The 21033-nt window shown below is 36.0% G+C and overlaps 1 protein-coding gene across 1 annotated transcript in view; it reads left to right on the forward strand.

The window, feature by feature from the left end:
• LOC310635394 (contactin-4-like) overlaps positions 1 to 21033 on the forward strand; it is a 284515-nt gene that overhangs the window by 177092 nt on the left and 86390 nt on the right. The window contains exon 10 of the mRNA XM_083354280.1: positions 1295 to 1445. Coding sequence (XP_083210406.1) covers positions 1295 to 1445 — 151 coding nt within the window. The remainder of the gene's footprint in view (positions 1 to 1294; positions 1446 to 21033) is intronic.

Consider the following 21033-nt stretch of genomic DNA (forward strand, 5'->3'; position numbering starts at 1 on the left):
AACACATTTATTGCCTCACTACCTATTAGCTCTTTAGAAGCTAAGCTACAGTGCAGTCAGGTACTGAAAAATCAGTTTTGGGTAGGGGAATGCAGTGAACCATTTCCCCTTCTCCACCTCAGCAAAAGATATAATAGATCTTGTTTTGAAGGAAAAATGCTTCCCATAGGCTTAATAAATAAATGTTTATTTTTGAAACCATGTTTATATATAATAGTGAATAAGATGGCACAATACAGACATTAACTGGATATGGGAAAAGGGCCACATAGAGGTATAGGACTAGTATATATTTAAAAAAGGAACGTGGAAGATTTAATAATACTAAATGAATCACATTATTTTAGTCCTAGGGGTGACTATGGGATGCGGGTTAAAAAATGAAGATGCAGGCAGAACTGTGCAACCAAACCCTCATGCCTTTTAAATATGCATCACAAGCATTAAAAAGGGTCAGGGCTTTAATTATGTAGTCCATCTGCCATTTTATTTTTATTTTTAATCTTTCTGCAGATGTCCCTGTCCAGTCCTACAGTATATCACAGTACTTTATTTAATAATAGTTCTTTGTGAAATGTGTTAAGACAATATGGTAGAATTAGTTGCAGATTTGAAAATCTAAAACTATATTCACAGTAAGTAGCCATTCAGTTAGTATAGGTTCATCCATCCATTCATAGATTATTGTCATCTGCTAATCTGTAGCTTTATTTGCAAGGATGGAGGCAGAGCACAGAGATATGAACTGCTTATGTGAAAACAAATTGCAAATTGTTTTGTGAAGATGTGGGGTGATTTGAAAGTTCTGGCTGCATTATTCAATTTGTGATAAATATTTTACAGATGCAAGTTATTACTTAATGTTATAGTCATGAGCAACCATGAAGGTCATGAAATTCCTAGGGAACCAAAACCAATGTTTAGTATCACTGAAATTAACATGTAGAAAGCATTTCATAATCTCATTGCTTTTCATCCAACATTTAATTGGTGTAAGATTACAACACTTTTCAGTGATTACCCAGAACACAATGTTCATTGTCCTAGCTGATTTGTCAGTCTCTGGAATAGCTTTTCAGGAATACAGAGAATGTAGCAAACAAATTAGTTAATGAAAACCAATGTTCCACTTGTTTTATTTATCACCTTTAACCATGGTTTGGGGATATTCTGAAGGTTAATTATGTAAACCAATAATGATACATTCTAAAAGAATTCAGAATAAAGTCAACATTTATTTCAAGACAATTTGATGGTGGTTTTCATTAATTCTGAGTTCTCTCTTATCTTTCAGCTGTGGGCCCAGATTTCTCCAAAACCTTCTTAAAAAAAATAACTTTTATTAAAGTTGGTAGTGATGCAACCATTGAATGTAAGCCTAAAGCTTCCCCAAGGCCAACTTTTACTTGGAAGAAAGGAAAAGAGATCATAAAGGAAAGTGAGAGGTAATGCATGAAAATACAACTTGTGTTGCTATTGAGTTTTGTGTGCCCTTCCTTGAAATTTGCCTTGGGGGAAAAAAGTAATCGGGAACTAGTATTCAACTTCTAGATAAAACAAACTTACACATAGTATGTTATTTCATTCTTCAGGTTTTTTGAAGATCACTATTTTTACTTGAAATCATTTCACAAATTATCAGAATGCAATCTCCCTGGAACTTTACAGCTACTTGTCACTATTATTTAGCTTTCTAAAATTAATTATTAGCATATTATAAAGAAATGATTGGCAGCTGTAAAATCCAGCAATTATACTCAAAAATTAATCAAAATATTTCAGATAATTCTTTATAGTGTGCATAAAGAAGTAAATATACTAGATGTATTTATTATTTTGTTCAAGTAAATGTTTCTTAAAGTGATTCCTTTTTCTCTGAGGACCACTTTTCATTTTTAAAAACTATGGAAGACCCCAAAAGAGCTTTTGTTTGTAGGAATTATATTCATTGAAGTTTACAGTATTAAAATTAATGCTGTCAGGTGTGAAAGATCAAGTCCATAGGTGAAGGTCCAATTAAACTGATTTATACCTGTCCAAAGGAATATTTACAATTAATGGTTAACACCTGCTAGGAGTTAGATAAGACAACAAATTTGGGGGGGGATTGGATGTAGCTCGCTTTTGGCTACATAGAGATTCTAGGCTATCTGTAAGGACCTACCTCAGCTAAGCCACCCAAGAAAGCAGAATTCTTGAAATAAGCATTGTCTCAAAAGGAAACTTTTATTAGGGGCTAGTGACAGCAGGCAATCAAGGCAAGATCTGAGAGAAAAACCCGCAAAGCAATATATTAAAAGTAGCATTCAATACTCATCCCCCCAGTGTCCCAGTGTTCATTTGAATCCCAGCCAACCCACAGGTGGCATTGTGTTTTGGTAACCGGTCTTTTTGGTGGGCTCTTCAAGGTCTCTCTCACTTTCAAGATCTTCTGGCTCAAAGATAAGGGTGAGATATTCCATCCCCTGGGGGAAAGGCAACAAGGCAACAAAGCAGACAGTGCAAAGCATCCACAAAGACTCCCCCCTCCCAACGGAATGGAAGGCAACAAAGAAAGCTACAAAGCTAGAATAAATGAGGATACATTTCTTTGGGGCCTGACATACCGACCCCCTAGAAAAATGGGAAAGTCACCTGTAAAACAAAAAGGGAAAAGAAAGAAAACAAATAAAACAGTCACATCAGTCAGGCTTGTCAGGATACTTTGCATGAAATCATTTAAGTAGTTTAGGAGCTTTAACATGCTTTTTATACACCCTTTCGTTCTGTGGAGAGGGAAAGTTTTTCCAAGCTACTAAGTATTGGGTGGAAGCATGGAGTTTTCGAGAGTCGAGAACTTCACATATTTCAAAATGTTCTCCTTCCACTCACACCAGCACAGGCATGGGAAGGGCCAGAGGCCTAATCTCAGGCTTGAGTAAATACAATGAAAGACAGGAAGGATTTGTCTGAGGCTCTTAGGGAGCTCTAGTTCCACCATCACTGGGTTAATAATGCACTTAATAGGAAAAGGTCCTACAAATTTAGGCCCCAACTTCTTAGAGGGCTGCAAAGATTGTAAGTATTTTGTAGACAGATAAATGTTATTTCCAATCCTAAAAGGTTTTTGTTCTACCCTCTATTTATCAGCTTGGACTTTATAGGTATTTCTGGCCTCATCTAGTGCTTTACATACTACTGGCCAGGTGTTTTGTAATTGTTTGATCCATTCTTGCAAAGAGGGGATTTCAGGTTCTTTGGAGGGTAACTCTGGAATGGGGACAAATGTCTGTCCATTGGCAACCTGGAAAGGGATATAACCAGTGCTCAAATGCACAGCCTTATTATACACCACTTCTGCAAAAGGTAACAGATCTGTCCAATTACCTTGCTGATAGTTGATAAAGCATCTAAGGTATTGTTCTAGAACTGAGTTCAGTCATTCTGTCCCTCCCCATTCGTTTGAAGATGATGATTAGATGAGAGTCCTTTACTAGAACCCAAAAGATCTAGAAAAGCTCTCCAGAACTTAGAAGTAAATTGGACTCCCCTGTCTGCTATGATGCATTGTGGGGCCCCATGGAAGCAATAGATATGTTGCACAAACAGTTTAGCTAGCATTTTGGCTGTTGGGATTTTGGGACAAGGGATGAAATGGGCTTGTCTAGAGAACAGGTCTGTAACCACCCAGATAACTTTATTTCCAGAGCTTTCAGGGAGCTCTACAATAAAATCCATAAAGATCTGTCTCCAGGGTGCTGAAAGGCTTGCCACTGGCTGATGATGCCAGCCATCATGTCCTACAGGAGAGAAAAATATGTATTGAAAACTCTCATAGAAGCAATGTGACTCTGAAAATGTTGATAAAGATTTTCAATCATCCAGGTAGAGTTGTCTGTAAGTTAAGTCATGGCAACTAGACTTTCCAAAAAAGAAAAAAAAAGTCCAGTTGCCATTGACGCAACTTACCAATGACTCTGAAATTATTGGCAAACCATCTCCTTGTTTTTTCAACATAATGTGTTGTAATATTGGTTAAGTTTCAGTGTTGTTTGGTATAATGACAACAACTTTGTAGGTACTTTATGCAGTAAACCATCTCTCATGTTCAAATGCTGCCTCCATGACGAATCAATTCTTTACTTGCTGAATGAAGGAGGGAGCAAGGGATTATGAACTGGGAGATTGTGAAATTTTATTCCCTCAGGACTCGTGGGAGTCAGGCGCATTCTGTATATTAGCCTATCTGATATACCTACTTCCAAAATTGTTGCCCTGTGATGCAGGCTGAAGGTAATAGCAGCAACAGTTTTAGTACAACATAGATAAGACTTTTATAACTTAGGCAAAACTGAAGTTGATAAGACTTTGCCAAAACAGAATATCCTTGTGGAATAGTAGGGATAATATAACTAAGCTGTAATAAAAAAACATTTACAACAACAGATGAAAATATTCTCCTTAAAGGGTTAAAAAAATATTCCTTATCACCCTCAAACCAATGCTGTTTTCCCCTTTCAAGTGGGTAATTCTTAAACTATTACAAGAAATTCTGTTATGTGAATAAGGTATTTTAAAAGTTTCCTTCAATATCTAAAGTTCATTTAATATTCAGTTTTGAAAAAAGGATTGTAAATATATTCCGTAATCATGGTTGTGCAAGTTAATTATGAAAAGGCATCTGTGCAAAATGGGGAGGGGGGGAAGGCTGTTGTGCATTATGTTCTAATTTCTGTTTACATGATTAAGGAGAGGTCCTAGAGAAGTACAGAATTTCATTATTCAGTGAAAACATCTCAGTGATTTGCCTGGAATATTTGCAGGACATATTTGAACTGAGTGTCTAGGCAAAGTAATAACATTAATTTTATGGTGCAGCTGGGTCTTCTTTTCTAGAAACTGTGAAGGATAGCAAAATAGAACCAAGTCTGATTGATAAGATTCTCAAGATGCAGAGGTTATTTTGGATGGATGGATGGATGGATGGATGGATGGATGGATGGATGGATGGATTTAGATTTCGGATTATTTTCATGAAATAGAATTACTGTTTCTTGTAAAATACCTAAAGGTATCTCTTAATGGTACTTGAAAGCTATACTTTGGCATGAATAATTTTGCCTTGGGGTACAGTTACACAAATGTGCTCATTAAAGATACTTCGTCACCATAATAATAGAAATTGTCTCTTGGAGAAGTAAGTGCCATCAGTACTGCAGAAAATAAATTATTTAATGCTATGAAACAGATTTACATATATTATAACTCAGAACTTTGGCTCTAGAAATAAAGAATACTTATTCATAAGCATTGATTTAGTTCTTAGTCTCAAGTTGCTGGGTGTTTAGCCTTTACTTTCTTTGTTTTCTCAATAATTTTATTATGTATTATATAATACAAGTAAAACTTGTATTATATAAAACAAAATAAAGACATATAATATGCAGAAAAAGAAGATAAAAATAAAAACATAGAAAAGAAAAAATAAATAAATCTCACCCATTCTCAGCAACAATTAAGACCATACCACTAACTCTTAAAATAAAGCCAAACATCGTCTCATTCCATATCTTCCCCAGTTTCTATAAACCCATCCTTTAAAACCTCATCCCTCACTAATTTATTAGGGCATATATTATGCAAATAAAATTTATACAAAACTTTCCAAAGCGAACAATTCTATTCCAAAAAATACAAATCTTTAAACTTATAGTTAAAACTGTTGTTGTAAAGGATTGAAGGACATTCAACCTAGTGAATTAAATAAAATTTGCCAATCTTAAGGTTCTTTTTTTTTAAAAAAAAACAAGTTTTATTAATTTTCCAATTTTACATCCAAATATTTATGAAGCAATGTGGTGATTGGGCAGTCAAAAGTCCAATTACAAAATCTTTTTGTACATATCTCAGGTTACATCAGCAAAAATTCCCTCTCCAATTCCCTTAATTACAATATCAAATCAAATTAATACATTTCTAGTTATAACATGGTCAGTTGGGACAATTATCAATATATTTTTACTTATACTTATTCATGTCCCATTTTTTAATTTTACCTAATTTCAATTACAGTGCTCTAAATTAGCCTTTGGGTTAGGACGCTGAGCTTGTCGATCAGAAGGTCGGCAGTTTGGCTGGTCGAATCCGCGTAACAGAGTGATGAGTGCCTGTTACTCGTCCCAGCTTCTGCCAACCTAGCAGTTCAAAAGCATGTAAAAAATGCAAGTAGAAAAATAGGGACCACTACGGTGGGAAGGTAACAGCGTTCCGTGCACTTTTGGCGTCTAGTCATGCCGGCCACATGACCACAAAGACGTCCTCGGACAAGCTCTGGCTCTTTGGCTTTGAAACAGAGATGAGCACCGGCCCCTAGAGTTGGAAACGACTAGCACGCATGTGCAGGGGAACCTTTACCTTTACCTATCCATAATACTTAGTTTTCGGGTAACCCAAATTTCCCCTATTTCATTATATATTAGTTGTCATATCTGAAATACATATATTGTTTGCTTAAATACATTCTTATTTTAGTTCACAAATATATTCTATTTCTCATCTTAGTGGCTCATCAGTTATTAATAAAGTCTCTTTTATTATATCATTCCAAGTTCTATAATATAATTCAAAATTATGTTCTAATACTGATTTTCATTTCCCTTGCAAATCTAAATCCTAAATATAAAATCAGTTTATATCTTTTAAAGACTCCACTTAGCCTATTAAAAGAAATTTTAGGCTCTGTCATTATAAATCACAAAAGAAAAGAACTCATTTTTTAAATCTAACTCTGGCTTTCTTTTTGTGCCAAGCAGGTTTCCATACCAGTGCCTTTAATTTCTCAAGTGGGTCTCCCTTCATTCCTACACACGTTGTATGAATCAAGGGAGACCATCCAGTTGTCAATTTTTCAAAGGAACTGGCCCCTTTATAATCATAATTGTTGCTCTAATAATTCAATTCCCCATGCTTGATTTAGTATAGCTGCCATTGGTTCGGTCTGGTCTTCTTCTTCTGGCTCCATCGGGCTTGGATAAGAGGTCATGTCCAGTGTTGTAGCTGTTGTTTGGCTGGCTGGATTCTCAATATAGTGTGCTTGAAGATCTTTAACACCCTCCATCTTACTGTTGCTTTCTTCGGCTTCTGTTGTTTTTTGGATTGTGGATTTTGTAGTTGAAATCAAGGTTTGGGTGTCAAAGCTCTCAGTAGATTGTACTTGTTCTTTAAAGTCTCCTGTTTTAATATTAATTTCTTCCTCTTCTGTTGGTTTTTGGTTTGTCAGTTCATCAATTGCAATCAGGGCTTCATTTGGTAGATTTAAGCTGGCACCATTATTTTTCAGTCTGGAATTCATTAGCTCAGTCGCTTCAAGGATTTTTTCAAGTATAAGTTTATAGCTAAGTTGTGGGCAGTATTCCTCCATTTCTATGGTATTTACAGATAAGTCTTTGGTGGAGGCTAATTTTGATAAGGGTCAGTAAATGTCCACCTCCACTATTCCTGGAAGTTGTTTTTGCTGCCAGGTGTTTCAAGTTCTTATCTTTAAATATAGTGCCAAGGACAAATCTGGGCTGCAGCCAGATCTCACAATAAAAGGAAAGTTTCCTTGCTATACCAGGCTTCGCCACAAGATATCCTCAAGAGCATGTAAAATCTTTTTCCAGACTCAAAGCTTTTATCCAGTTTAATTTTTTTCTGTTTTTTTCTTTTCCAGCTTAAAAAGTAAATAGGGTAAATGGTCCTTGTAGAAATAAGAACTTTTTGGTGCCCCAAATATTTTAAAGGTGCAAGTCCAGTTGTTTAGTTATTTAGTTTAGTTATGTTTTTCATTTCTTTTGAAGCTTTAATTCCCCAAGTAGGCAAATGCCGCTATTCCAAAAGGGGGGGGGGAAGAAATTTTCAGCACGGTTCCACAGGAAAGTATTTGGGGAAATAAGAAAGGTAAGATCTCACCCAAATTCTTCACATTGCTTTTGTTGTGCTTGGTAGTAATTTTGGCTTTCGGCAGGAAATGTCTTATTGATCGGCCATGTTAATGGCAGATCCTTTCTTCGTCAGTCCAAAGGAGTTGCTCCAGATCAAACAGAGGGCTGCTGCTCTTCCAGAATCAGTCGGAGGGCTTCCTCAGGGTCATTACCCCTCCAGGGCAACTTTCGACCCTTTTCAGGGTCTCTCAATGGAGAAAAAACAGACGGCGGAGAGACAGCTCTCCCTGAGCATTCACCAGTGCCGCAAGCACAAACCCGAAGGTTCTTAATGTTTAAAGAAAGCATAAATCCAAAAAATAAAAACATAAATCCAAAGTGATTAAAAGATGAGCTAGTTGGGCCTTAGAGTCCATATAGTTGACATTAGCAGCTATAAGCACGATGGAATCCTGCAATTCTCAGCCATTCACAACAAAACAAGTTGCAACTTTGACCTGGTTCACATTTTCATTATTTTTTTTCCAAGTCTTTCAATTTTCCAACTATTCAGGTACTGTTCAAATGTTTTAAAATATAAATTAGAGGTAATGTCAGTTTCTTTATGTATTTAACAATATTTTATACTACCCCAATCAAATCTGACTAATTAACAGCATGGTTACCGTCTATAAAACTTCAGCCTGCTGACTTTTAATTGACTAAAAAAAATGCTTAGTTACTATCAGCTCAGATCAAGTGTTGCCTTAAAATTGAATATTATAAAAATAATAAAATGTAATATAACATATTATAAAAATTAATACTGGAAAACCCTGTTCTAGCCAGTTCTGTTTCAGACAAAAGATCTTTGTACAATGCAGGTGGGTGAAAAAAATTATCTTTATTTTCAGGCTAACTCATTATTTGTTGCTAAATCTTTTTTCCGTTATCGCGATTCATTTCTTTTCTCCACATCTCACTTAGTTTTCACTGAGCCCAAGAGTTTACCATTAATTATCTCTTTTCCTGTCAAAATCATTGTGACATTTTCATAAAGCAAGAAGTAGTTTAAACACACAAAGCATCTAAGCTGGCCTTCTCTTCTAACAAAATATATTATCCTTAAAAAAATATTTTTCACATTTTTGTTCTTTTGCTCTTTTATAATTAGTACTCTTATAATTTTCACCTTGCACAATATGTGGTGGGTTGTTTTTTTTTTGTTTGTTTAATTCTTTCTTAAATTAAAGATAATAGAACTATCAGAGACCAACGGCATAACAAGATTTTGAGGGGCTTCTGGAAAATCCAAAGGGCTGAAGCAAATCACACTTTGGGATGAGGATGTTTCATAAAGTGGACACCACAGCCGAGAAGGCCTGCCAGTTGAGACTAACCAAGTGTAGCTTCATAGTAGACTGGATTCGTAGCATGCCTCTTCTGCTGGGCTTTTTTTTAAAAAAAATGGGATGGGTTTTGTACTTTTATATTTTTGTATTAAGGGACGCGGTGGCTCAGTGGGTTAGGACACTGAGCTTGTCGATCAGAAGGTCGGCAGTTTGGTGGATCAAATCCCGAGTGCCGCGTAGCAGAGTGAGCGCCTGTTGCTCGTCCCAGCTTCTGCCCACCTAGCAGTTTGAAAGCACGTAAAAATGCAAGTAGAAAAATAGGGACCACTACGGTGGGAAGGTAACAGCGTTCCGTGCGCCTTTGGCGTCTAGTCATGCCGGCCACATGACCACGGAGACGTCCTTGGACAAGCGCTGGCTCTTCGGCTTTGAAACGGAGATGAGCACCGCCCCCTAGAGTCGGAAACGACTAGCACGCATGTGCGGGGGAACCTTTACCTTTACCTTTATTTTTGTATTTGTATGTTTATATTTTATGTACAGGTAATCCTTGACTTATGACCACAATTGAGCCCAACCCCTGAGAAACAAAAAAAACCCTACTTCAACTACAATCCTGAAGGCAGCATTTAAAATGAACAGGCACTCCACCACACGGCAAAAATCATAAAACACCCCCACAAGAAACCAGACCATCACTCAGAGGCAACCAAAGGAACAAACACCATTTGCATCACACATAGGATACTTAAATACAAAGGACTTGTCCAGCAACAACAACCAGCCAATCAAACAGCCAAAACCAGACCATGACTCAGCAACATCCAGTCAAATAACAACCATGTTAATTTACATCACACAAAAAGGTATTTAAAAGGCCAGTGCTCTGACAGACAAGCACAATTCAAAGCGCACTGAAAATGTTCCCTCCCCCTCCAAAGGGAGTCGAAACGTTTGCAGCCAAATTGCCAAGCTTGGAGATCATATCAACAGTCCAACTACCATCCCAAGCTACTAATATTCAAACAAATTTCAATGAGCCCAACATTTCTGTTGCTAAGAAAAACAAGTGAGCTTGTTAAGTGAGTTTTCCCCATTTTACAACCTTTCTTCCATAGATCTTAAGTGATATTAAGTGAACAACATAGTCATTAAGTGAATTGGGCTTCCCCATTGACTTTGCTTGTCACAAGGTTGCAAAAGGTAATCATGTGCATGCCAGTTGCCAAACATCCCAAGTTTTGATTACTTGACCACGGAGATACTGCAAAGTTTTTCATGGTGTGAAAAACAGTTGTTACTTTTTTTCAGTGCCGTTGTAACTTCAGTCACTAAACAAATGGTTGTAAGTTGAAGATTACTCATACAGTATTATATATTTATATCTATATCTATATCTATTTATATCTATCTATCTCGATCTCAGAGACGCGGTGGCTCAGTGGGTTAGGACGCTGAACTTGTCGATCGGAAGGTCGGCAGTTTGGCGGGTCGAATCCCGAGTGCCACGTAGCAGAGTGAGCGCCTGTTACTCGTCCCAGCTTCTGCCCACCTAGCAGTTCGAAAGCACGTAAAAATGCAAGTAGAAAAATAGGGACCACTACGGTGGGAAGGTAACAGCATTCCGTGCTAGTCATGCCGGCCACATGACCACGGAGACGTCCTCGGACAAGCACTGGCTCTTCGGTTATGAAACGGAGATGAGCACCGGCCCCTAGAGTCGGAAACGACTAGCACACATGTGCAGGGGAACCTTTACCTTTACTATCTCTATCTCTATCTATCTATCTTATAGAGCAATATATAGTACTTGCTTTATGTTATATATATTTTGGATCATATTTTTGTTGGGATGGTTTTTGTATTCTCAGATGTAGAATTGATCAGATGACAGGAAAACATGGTATTTCTTAAATGTCCTCTATATTTGAAGACTACAGCAATGAAAATAATTGCATATTGAATGTCAAACTACTTTGGAGGGATTTGGGATAGCGAGAATGGAAATGATGCTTCCATCCCCACATTCAAAGTGGTAATAAATAAATAAAAATAGCTAGGTTGTTTTGGTTTTATTGGCATTCCTTACATGCTATTCTTACCCTCCCTTTTCCCCCCTGCATTTGGTTTTATATTTAGAGACTTGGCTTTATAGCTTTAATGATAACATTTCTTATTACAATTTTTTCCACCTGCAAAAAATAGCCTCACTTTATTTTAGGTTGGCACAAAGTTTATATATTTCTAGGTTGGAAAGCCCAAAACACGTTTCTTTGTATTTTCCTACAATTAAAAGTATAAATTCTTGATACAGTTTTGCAGCTGGATAGAATAGAATTATCTTGAGGCTGGTGGCAGCTATCCTACTGTTCAGATACTGGTTGTAGGTATGATATGTCAGGGCAATTTAGGTAATGCTCACAGCAAAATATAGGGAAACTTTGTTTTATTTAACCCTCTTTTGATTTTTTTTTTAAAATTCAGGGTGGAGAAAATATGGCTTTTTTATTGAAACGTTTTACAATACATTTTATTTTTAACAAAACAAAACCCTTCCCCACCCCCTCTCCTCTCCCCAACCCTCCCCAACACCTCCCTCCCTTCCCCCTCCCCCCCTCCCCGACTTCCCAGGGCTAAATACAGGGTATAAAAATACAAACAATCATAATCTACCATATGCAAACAACAATAAACTATTAAATCTATCGCACTTTAACTCTTATAAAATGACTACAAGCAATATAAATATCACATCAATACTTATTCAAATGCCAGATGAAACTTTTTAGTCCCATATTTATTCTGGATATAATCAATCCATTTTTTCCATTCCACAATATATGTCTGTTGCGAATGGTCTTTCAAGTACGCTGAAATCTTAGCCATTTCCGCCAGGTTGGAAACTTTTAAAGTCCATTCTTCTAAAGTCGGCAGTTCTTCCTTCTTCCAGTATTGCCCTACTAAAAGTCTTGCTGCCGTAATTAAATTCAACGTCAACTTAGTGTCCACAACAGTAGTGTCAGTAATAATGCCCAGGAAAAACAATTGCGGACAAAACTTTATCCTTTTTTAAAATATCTTTTGCATATTCCACCAAATTTTAATCCAAAAAGCTTTAACCTTTTTACAGGTCCACCATATATGAAAATATGTTGCATCTTCACCACCACACCTCCAACATTTAGGCTGGCAGTTCAGATACATACTTGCTATTTTTTTAGGATCTAAATGCCACCTATAAAACATTTTATAAAAATTCTCTCTTAAATTTTGAGCTTGCGTAAATTTTACATTTCTCACCCAAATCTTTTCCCAAGTATCCATTGTAATGACTTCTTGAAAATTCTGAGCCCACTTTATCATACAGTCTTTAACAAGTTCTGTCTCTGAGTCAATTTCTATCAATGCAAGATATATCCTTTTAATATGTGCTTGACCTTGATCTCTAATTGAGAAAATATGGCTTTGTAGCTGAATGGCACATCCCAGTATCACTTATTAGCAATTATTAGCTGTATTGGTGGAAAATGGAAAGTTCAGCAACATCTAAAAGGCCACATCTTTCCTTTCCATATATTAACATTTAATACAAAGTTCAAATTAATGTTGGAATATGAGATTCACACAGGGGATTTCTTCTCTTAAAACTTGCAACTTTATCACTGATAAATGTAAGGACTAGGAACAGGTTCACAGTGTTTAATTTCTGCAAACAAGAATCTGAAGAGCTAAAACAAAATATAAGAGACACTAGAAAACCGAATCTCACCTCTCCATGGAAAAAAAATCCAGTATCAAAAAGAAAAATATCTAGGTTTACAGGGGAAGCTGTTCTGATAACCAAGGAAAGATGGAGAAATGAAAGCCCTGAGCAAGCAGAAGTTGAATGCAGGCTTCTAGCTTCAAGCAAGAAATGTCAAGGAAGGTATCTCCAGTGAGAATGTTATTAAAGAAAGGAATATAACAACAAAAGGAAAATCAGAGCACAATTTAGCAGCAGGGAAAACACAAGTTAATTTACAATAAAGGCAGGAAGAGTCAAGAGTCATCACAGAAGAGAAAGCTTATAGAACAATACAGTTGATTCTTTCAACCATTTGAAAATGGGATTACATAGCAATAGAAATATTTGTGGAGGGAAAAGAAATCATGAACTAACTTCAGTAGAAATTGAGCTAGAAAAAGCTACAAATTGACTGTCAAAGACAAAATAGTTGAAATGTTGATTGATAAGAGGCAAGTAAAGTTATAATAGACTATTCAACAAAGATTAAGCAAATCTATGTGCCCAGAGTTTGGAATAATTAATTACATATTTTTATACTGAAAAGAAATGGAAGATAATGTGCATTCAATAGAAGCTTTGCATTAATTACTCAAGGAAGCTATATTTTGATTAAGATGCTACAAAGAGTAGAGCCATAAGGGAGGGGGAGTGTAAAAGGTGATAGAAACTTACACTTAGTTAAGAAAGAGAGGAGGTAAGACAGGTGACATAACAAAAAAATTAACATTTATAAAATTAACATTTCCTTCATAGATTATAATAAGATCCTTATTTTGTAGATCATGCCAAATGCAGAACATGTTAAACCTAATGAGAATGATAGAACACTTCTTTGTTCTTCTATGGAAGTTTTACAAGGACAAAAAGGTATTGTAATAATTACAATAGTAGTTTGAAGAGAGAAAGAAGTGAGTCAAGACAGATGTGGTCCCAGATTTTTAAATGTGTACAGTAAATATACAAAAATAATGGCAGGGTGGGGAGAAATGAAGTGAAAACTGAAGCCAGACTGGAGACTGAAACACTTAAATTGGAGAAATGTAGATAAGACCACTTTGTTGAAAAAAAATCTAAACTATTTATGAATATAAAAATGAAAAGTAAAAATTCTGAATTAATGTTCAATAATTAAAAGACAAGTGGTGGCAATCTGCATGCTTAGTAAATTTACAACTGATGGTAAAAAAGTGACAATAGATTAAAGCTTTGTGGATTTCGGAAGAGATAAATATAGACAGTGGGCTGGAGAAGTTAAGAAGAGGCTAATAGGAGGAAGGAAATATGAACATGAAAGATAAAGACATTTAGTTGACAATAAAGATCAGAAAGCATTTTTTTTTCAAATAGTAATGACCAGTTATCAAATCTGGACATAAATATATATTTGGAGTTGGTTAATAAATGTACCATGCACGAAGAAACATTATGTTAGTTATGGACCAAATAAGGCCAGAGCATTGTAACATTAACTCATGAAAAGACACCTGAGCAATAATTTATAATCAGCTTCCACAGACCCAATTTGTTTTCTTTTCATTTGTACTCTGAATAAATTCAGCAAGTCTTTTCTTTCCATTTTTACCATTAATTTATTTTCTTGTAGAATTTCTTTTGGGATTGACTTTATTAGTGTATAAGAACGTTAGGTCTTAGATAATCTGCATATATTTTCACACAGATTTGACTTCAATAATCATATAAATCATTAATAAATCTTTATCTTGGCTTTCTCAAAAATATCTATCATGTAGTTTATGTCTGCCTTGAAAATATGAAATTAAACTACAAGGAAAAATTATATGGAGACCAAATGTTGCTTTTTAGTGTACACATATGAATACAAGCTAGGACAAACCATTTCTTAATACAAAATAAACATTGTAAAAAACAATGTCTTTTTCACTAGAACAAATCATCCTTTTTATTTTATGTGAGTTATAATTAGCCTTTATAACCTGACAAAAATCTAGTTCATGTCTATCTCAAACCTCAGTATAGGATTCCTGGAGAGAATACAAAAACTACATTTCCAACAGCAATTTGCTTCTTTGACTGAAGTTCATTTAACATCAATATTAAGAATTAGGTATGAACTGGGGAGATGAAAAAAAATCTAACTGCCCATTTTTCATCAGCAATAGGATAAATGCGGCTCAGTGTGATTGGCAATTATAAAGACCTCCTGAAGTTTCATTTTATTACAGTCTTGTCCTTCTCCTGGGACCAAAGTACATTCCCCAAGACACTTTCCTCCCAATCATACAAGAATCCATTCACCTTTGAGTGTTCTAAGCAATTTATCTCTTACAAAATTGAATTGTTCTTCCAACTGATTGCAATTCACAGTTGCTAATTATACTAGGAGTCTGTCCATTGCAATTGTCATTCAAAAGTGGTCTAAGTGATAATGGATTTCCCTGTCATGTTTCGGAATCCTATGTTAAAATGAATGCTTTTTGAAATGGATGGGAGCAGTTCTTTTTAATTTATTGATTTTTAGATCTGGTTTAGATTTGATCTTTAGATTTTTTGTGTGTGTGTGTGTGTGTGTGTGTGTGTGTGTGTGTTTGTGTGTGAAACTGCTCACAATTGTATGTGTTTGTGGTAGAGTTATGCACCATGTTCAATATATTTGTTTGCTTCCATCCAGGATACAGAGGTGAAACAAAAAGCTGTTTTTGTAAATCTCTTCCATTATCCTTTTCACATAAATGATATGATGTCAGCTTCAAAGAAATGTCAGTGTACCTATATTTCTGGGAGTAAGCTACATTAAATTTAATAGGATGAATTTGTTTTGTTTACCTTGCTGTGGGAACTGTTCACCACACCATCTTGTAATACACACCAGCATTCAGAATATTCTTCTTTTGAACAAGAACACTTATGTTGGGAGAAAAAGCTACATAGAAATATGTATAATTCTATATACAAGTCTCTGTTTTGTACACTTTGGAGCTGCTATGAATAGTGTCGGATAATCTGTTTTTAAAAATTGTACATGGCATTGAAGTGTTTGTTCTTTATTATTTTTTTTGTGGAAACACTTTCTTGCATTACAGCTATCAATTTTAAAAAAAATCCTTCCCATGTTTGTTTCTGCAGCAGAACATGTTTATTTTTTGTAGTCTTAAAAATGCCCTTGGCTAAATCACTGCTATCCACTATAAGGCATTACATTTCTTGAAGAATATCACAAAGCTGGTGTAATGTTAATGCTGAAAGACATATACATTGCCTTTCTATATACAATTCAAGAAGTTGTTTCTTATCTTCAAAGACATGACTGTCTTATACGTAACTCTCTTGGGGACTGCCAATCTTGTTCTGAAGCTATTTAGATAGTATGCTAGACAAGTGCCCTTTGAAATTCTGAAGTTTTTAAGACATTCATGTTTAATAGGTAGGATAATTTCCTGTATTGTTCCTAGGCTAAACAAAATATTCTTGGGGAAGAATATTTTTTTTGTTTTTGATGGCAAGATGGGGAACAAATAAATTTTTAAAAATATTATCATCATCTAGTCTTTAGAATCACTAGTTTAACCAGTTTGTACCATTAAACTAGTTTCCTGACACATATTTACTTTTAATAACAAATTTACACTAATTTCTTGGCTACTCCCTCAATATATATTTGGGAGATCAAAAAGTGATTATGTGAGAAAAATCTGTACACAAGCATCCATTATTTCCAATAGTTGACTATAAATCAAATACATTATATGCATTATTCACAGGATACAAGCAACCTCAACTCATGAAGCTCTTTCTGAAATGTATGATTCAATATTTTAAAAAACTCATATATTTTTAATTTGATGCACATTTTGCTATCAGCAAGTATTTCTGTCTATAAGATACTGTATGCTGTCTCCAAATATATTACTTTTAACTGAATAAAATATTTAGATTCAGTTCTTAAATACTGGCAAATCCTTTACAAACATTCATATTTCATATGGGTAATCCTCAATTTACAACCATTTTTAGTGACTATTCAAAGTTACAAGGCATTGAAAAAAGTGACTTGTGGCTGTTTTTCAGACTTATGACCAGTGCAGCATCCCCATGGTCATAAAAATTTGGACACTTCGTAACTGGCATGCTTTTATGGTGGTTGTCCTGAGATCATATGATTATTTTTTTGTGATCTTCTGACAAGCAAAGTTAATGGGGAAGCCAGATTCATTTAAGGACTGAAGTGACTGATTTAACCACTGGGCAAGAAAGGTCATAAAATGGGGAAAACTCACTTAACAACGATATTGCTTAGCAACAGAAATGTTGGTCTCAGTTGTGGTCATATATTGAGGACTACCCATATAAATTTCTTTAAATTTCTTTCTTTAAATATTTGTCATTTAAAACTACTTGCATTTATTCAGATTAGTCTCATGAGGGTTTTCCTCATGAGACTTTCTCCTCAGCTCATGCAGATGAATTAGTCATTAGTGCATATTACCTGGCTGATTTCACAGCCGTCTCCAGACTATTTGTTAGTCCCTGAAAAAGCTTCTGCAAAGAGAAAAATAACTAGTCGTTATCTTTTTTTTTTATTGAAAAGTTTTAAAGTACAGTTTTCCTTTAAAAAACCCCCCTTCCCCCTCCCCCCTCCCCCCCTACCTCTCCCCCTCCCCCCCTCCCTCCTCCCCCCCTACCTCCCCCCCTCCCCCCCTCCCCCCCGACTTCCCAGAGCTAAATACAAGGTATATATATATATATATATAAAAAGCAATCATAAACAACCATATACTAACAACTATAAATTCTAAAATCCATCACTCTCTAACTTATATAGGATAATACAAACCTTAGCAATATTAAATATATATAAAAAACTAAAATAGAAAAAGAAAAAAGAAAACGAAAGAAGACTTATTCGAATGCTACATAAAACTTCTTAACCCTATACTTGTTCTGGATAAACTCAATCCATTTTCTCCATTCCATAATGTAACGTTCTTGCAAATGATCTTTCAAATAGGCCGAAATCTTCGCCATCTCTGCCAGGTCGGAAACCTTTAAAGTCCACTCTTCTATAGTCGGCAGTTCCTCTTTCTTCCAATATTGACCTATCAAAAGTCTTGCTGCCGTAACTAAGTTCAACATCAATTTGGTGTCCACAACTGTAGCGTCTGCAATTATTCCCAACAAAAAAAATTGCGGACAAAACTTTATCCTCCGTTTAAAAATCTTCTGCATATTCCACCAGACTTTTATCCAAAAAACCTTAACCATCTTACATGTCCACCATATGTGAAAATATGTTGCATCTTCATCACCGCACCTCCAACATTTAGGCTGGTAATTCGGATACATACTTGCAAGCTTTTTAGGATCTAAATGCCATCTATAAAACATTTTGTAAAAGTTCTCTCTTAGATTTTGAGCTTGAGTAAATTTTACGTTCCTCACCCAAATCTTTTCCCACATGTCCATTGTAATAACTTCCTGAATGTTTTGGGCCCATTTTATCATACAATCCTTAACAAGCTCTGTTTCTGAATCAATCTCTATCAATGCAAGATATATCCGTTTAATATGTGCTGGTCCCTGATTTCTAATTTGCTTTATCAAATTTTCATCAGTCATTGCAAATCCATTTTTCTGGTCTTCTTTCCACCTGGCCCGTAACTGAATATATTGAAACCAAGTTTGAACAACCTTCTCTTCTCGCAAGAGGCTATATGATTTCAAACACCAAACATTCCTTTCCAAGCTTAAGATTTCCTTGTATGTAGTCACATCATGTTTGAAACCAGCATGTATATTTTCTATTGCGTGTTTTGGAATTGCCCACAATGGTATCTTGCAGCTTAACTTATGTCTATACTTCTTCCAAACTCTCAGCAATGCCTGTCTTAAAATATGCATCCTAAACACAGTATCTACCTTCTTATCATACAACAAATATGCATGCCAGCCAAACAACAAATCATGGCCCTCAAGATTTAATAACCTCGGTTGCGTCAAATTAATCCAATCACTTATTCCTACTAATGCAGCAGCTTCATAATATAATTTAAAATTAGGCAATTTAAGGCCACCTCTCTCACGAGTATCCTGCATAATCTTAAGTTTAACTCGTGGCTTTTTCCCTGCCCACACAAATTTATTGATACCACGCTGCCATTCCTCCAAGTTAGAATCTTTCTTAAGAATCGGTATCATTTGAAATAAAAATAAAAATTTGGGCAGGACATTCATTTTCACTGCTGCAATCCGTCCCAACAAAGACAATTGCAATTTTTCCCAACTCTCCAATTCTTTTCGAATTTTCCCCCATAATTTTTCATAATTATTTTTATATAACTTTGTATTAGAGCAGACATGTCAAACACAAGGCCCGGGGCCCAGATCCGGCCCGTGAAGTGGTTTCATGCGGCCTGCGAAGCCATCCTGGAAACAGTGAGGGAACGGCCCCCACTGCCTTGGCCCTGGCCCAGAGACCCTCCTTCTGCCAGAGACCTTCAGATCTGTCTCACTCCTGCCCAGGCCCCCATAGGCACCCTTGATGTGAACGATGTAGAGCTGGCCATGCCCACCTAGTAGGCCATATGCACTCTAGCCACACCCACCCAGTAGGCCACGCCCACCCAGACCATACACACCCGGCCCCCTGAGGGCAACCGCAATGCTGATGCGGCCCTCAATGAAATTGAGTTTGACACCCCTGTATTAGAGGGTGATAAAATCACCCCCAAATATTTAACCCTTTTAACAATCTCAAATCCAGTTAATCCTTCTAAAAGAACCTTCTGTGAAACTGTCATATTTCTAGCCAAAATTTTGGTTTTCTGTATATTTACTTTAAATCCAGAAACCTTCCCATATTGTGTTATTATCTCCATCAGGTCCACAACAGAGTTCTCTGGCTGGGTCACTGTAACAACCAGATCATCTGCAAATGCTCTCAATCTATAGTCCTGATCTCCAACTTGTATCCCCTTAATCTAACACAAATAACAAGGGTGATAACGGACACCCTTGCCTTGTGCCCTTCTCAATATTACATGCTGCTGTCAGGCTATTATTAACTATAATTCGGGCAGTTTGTTTTTGATATAATGCCCTAATTGGTTGTAAAAAATTTTCCCCAAAATCCATTTTGTCTAAAACTTTCAACAAAAATTGCCAATTCAATTGATCAAAAGCCTTTTCAGCATCTAAAAAGATTAGCGCTGCAGAGATCTGGTTGTTCCTTTCCAAAAACTCTAACACATCAACTATATGTCTCACATTATTTTTCATTTGCCTACCACTAATAAACCCCGTTTGATCCCCATGAATCACCTGTTGCAGAACCCTCATCAGTCTATTAGCCAAAACCTTAGCAAATATCTTATAATCTGTATTTAAAAGCGATATCGGTCTGTAATTTTTAACTTGAGTAGCATCCTGGTCTTCCTTCGGAATCAAAGAGATAAAAGCTGTTCTCCAAGACGGTGGCACCTTTCCCCCCCTCTGGATTGTCTGGAACAATTCCTTTAACGGTTTTATCATCTCTAATTGTAAATTTTTATAATAGGCCGCAGTCAAGCCATCCGTGCCTGGTGCTTTATCCACCTTCAGTTCCTTAATTGCTGTAAAAATTTCTTCTTCTGTAATCAGTTGATTAATCCCCTCTTTTTGTACTTGCGTAAGAACCGGGATGCTAGCATTCTCCAAGTATATATCAATATCTTTTGCACTAATTTCCTCTTTGGTATATAATTTCGAATAAAAATCCACAAAAGCATCCTTAATAAGATTCTGTTGAAACACAACCCTTCCTTTATACTCAATCTTATCTATATTAGAGGCCCTTTGTTTTTTCCTCAGTCTATAAGCTAACCATCTGCCTGGTTTATTAGCGTTGCAAAAAGTATTATGCCTAGCAAACCGCAGATTGGTCGCCACTTGATCAGCCATTAATTTATCAAATTGTCCTCTTAGCAGTCTAATAGCCTCCTTGATCTTCACATCCTCTGGGTTCAAAATCAAAGCCTTTTCTTTTTCCTTTATTTCATTC

The sequence above is a fragment of the Vipera ursinii genome, assembly GCF_947247035.1.
Source record: "Vipera ursinii genome assembly, chromosome: 2".
NCBI lineage: Eukaryota > Metazoa > Chordata > Lepidosauria > Squamata > Viperidae > Vipera > Vipera ursinii.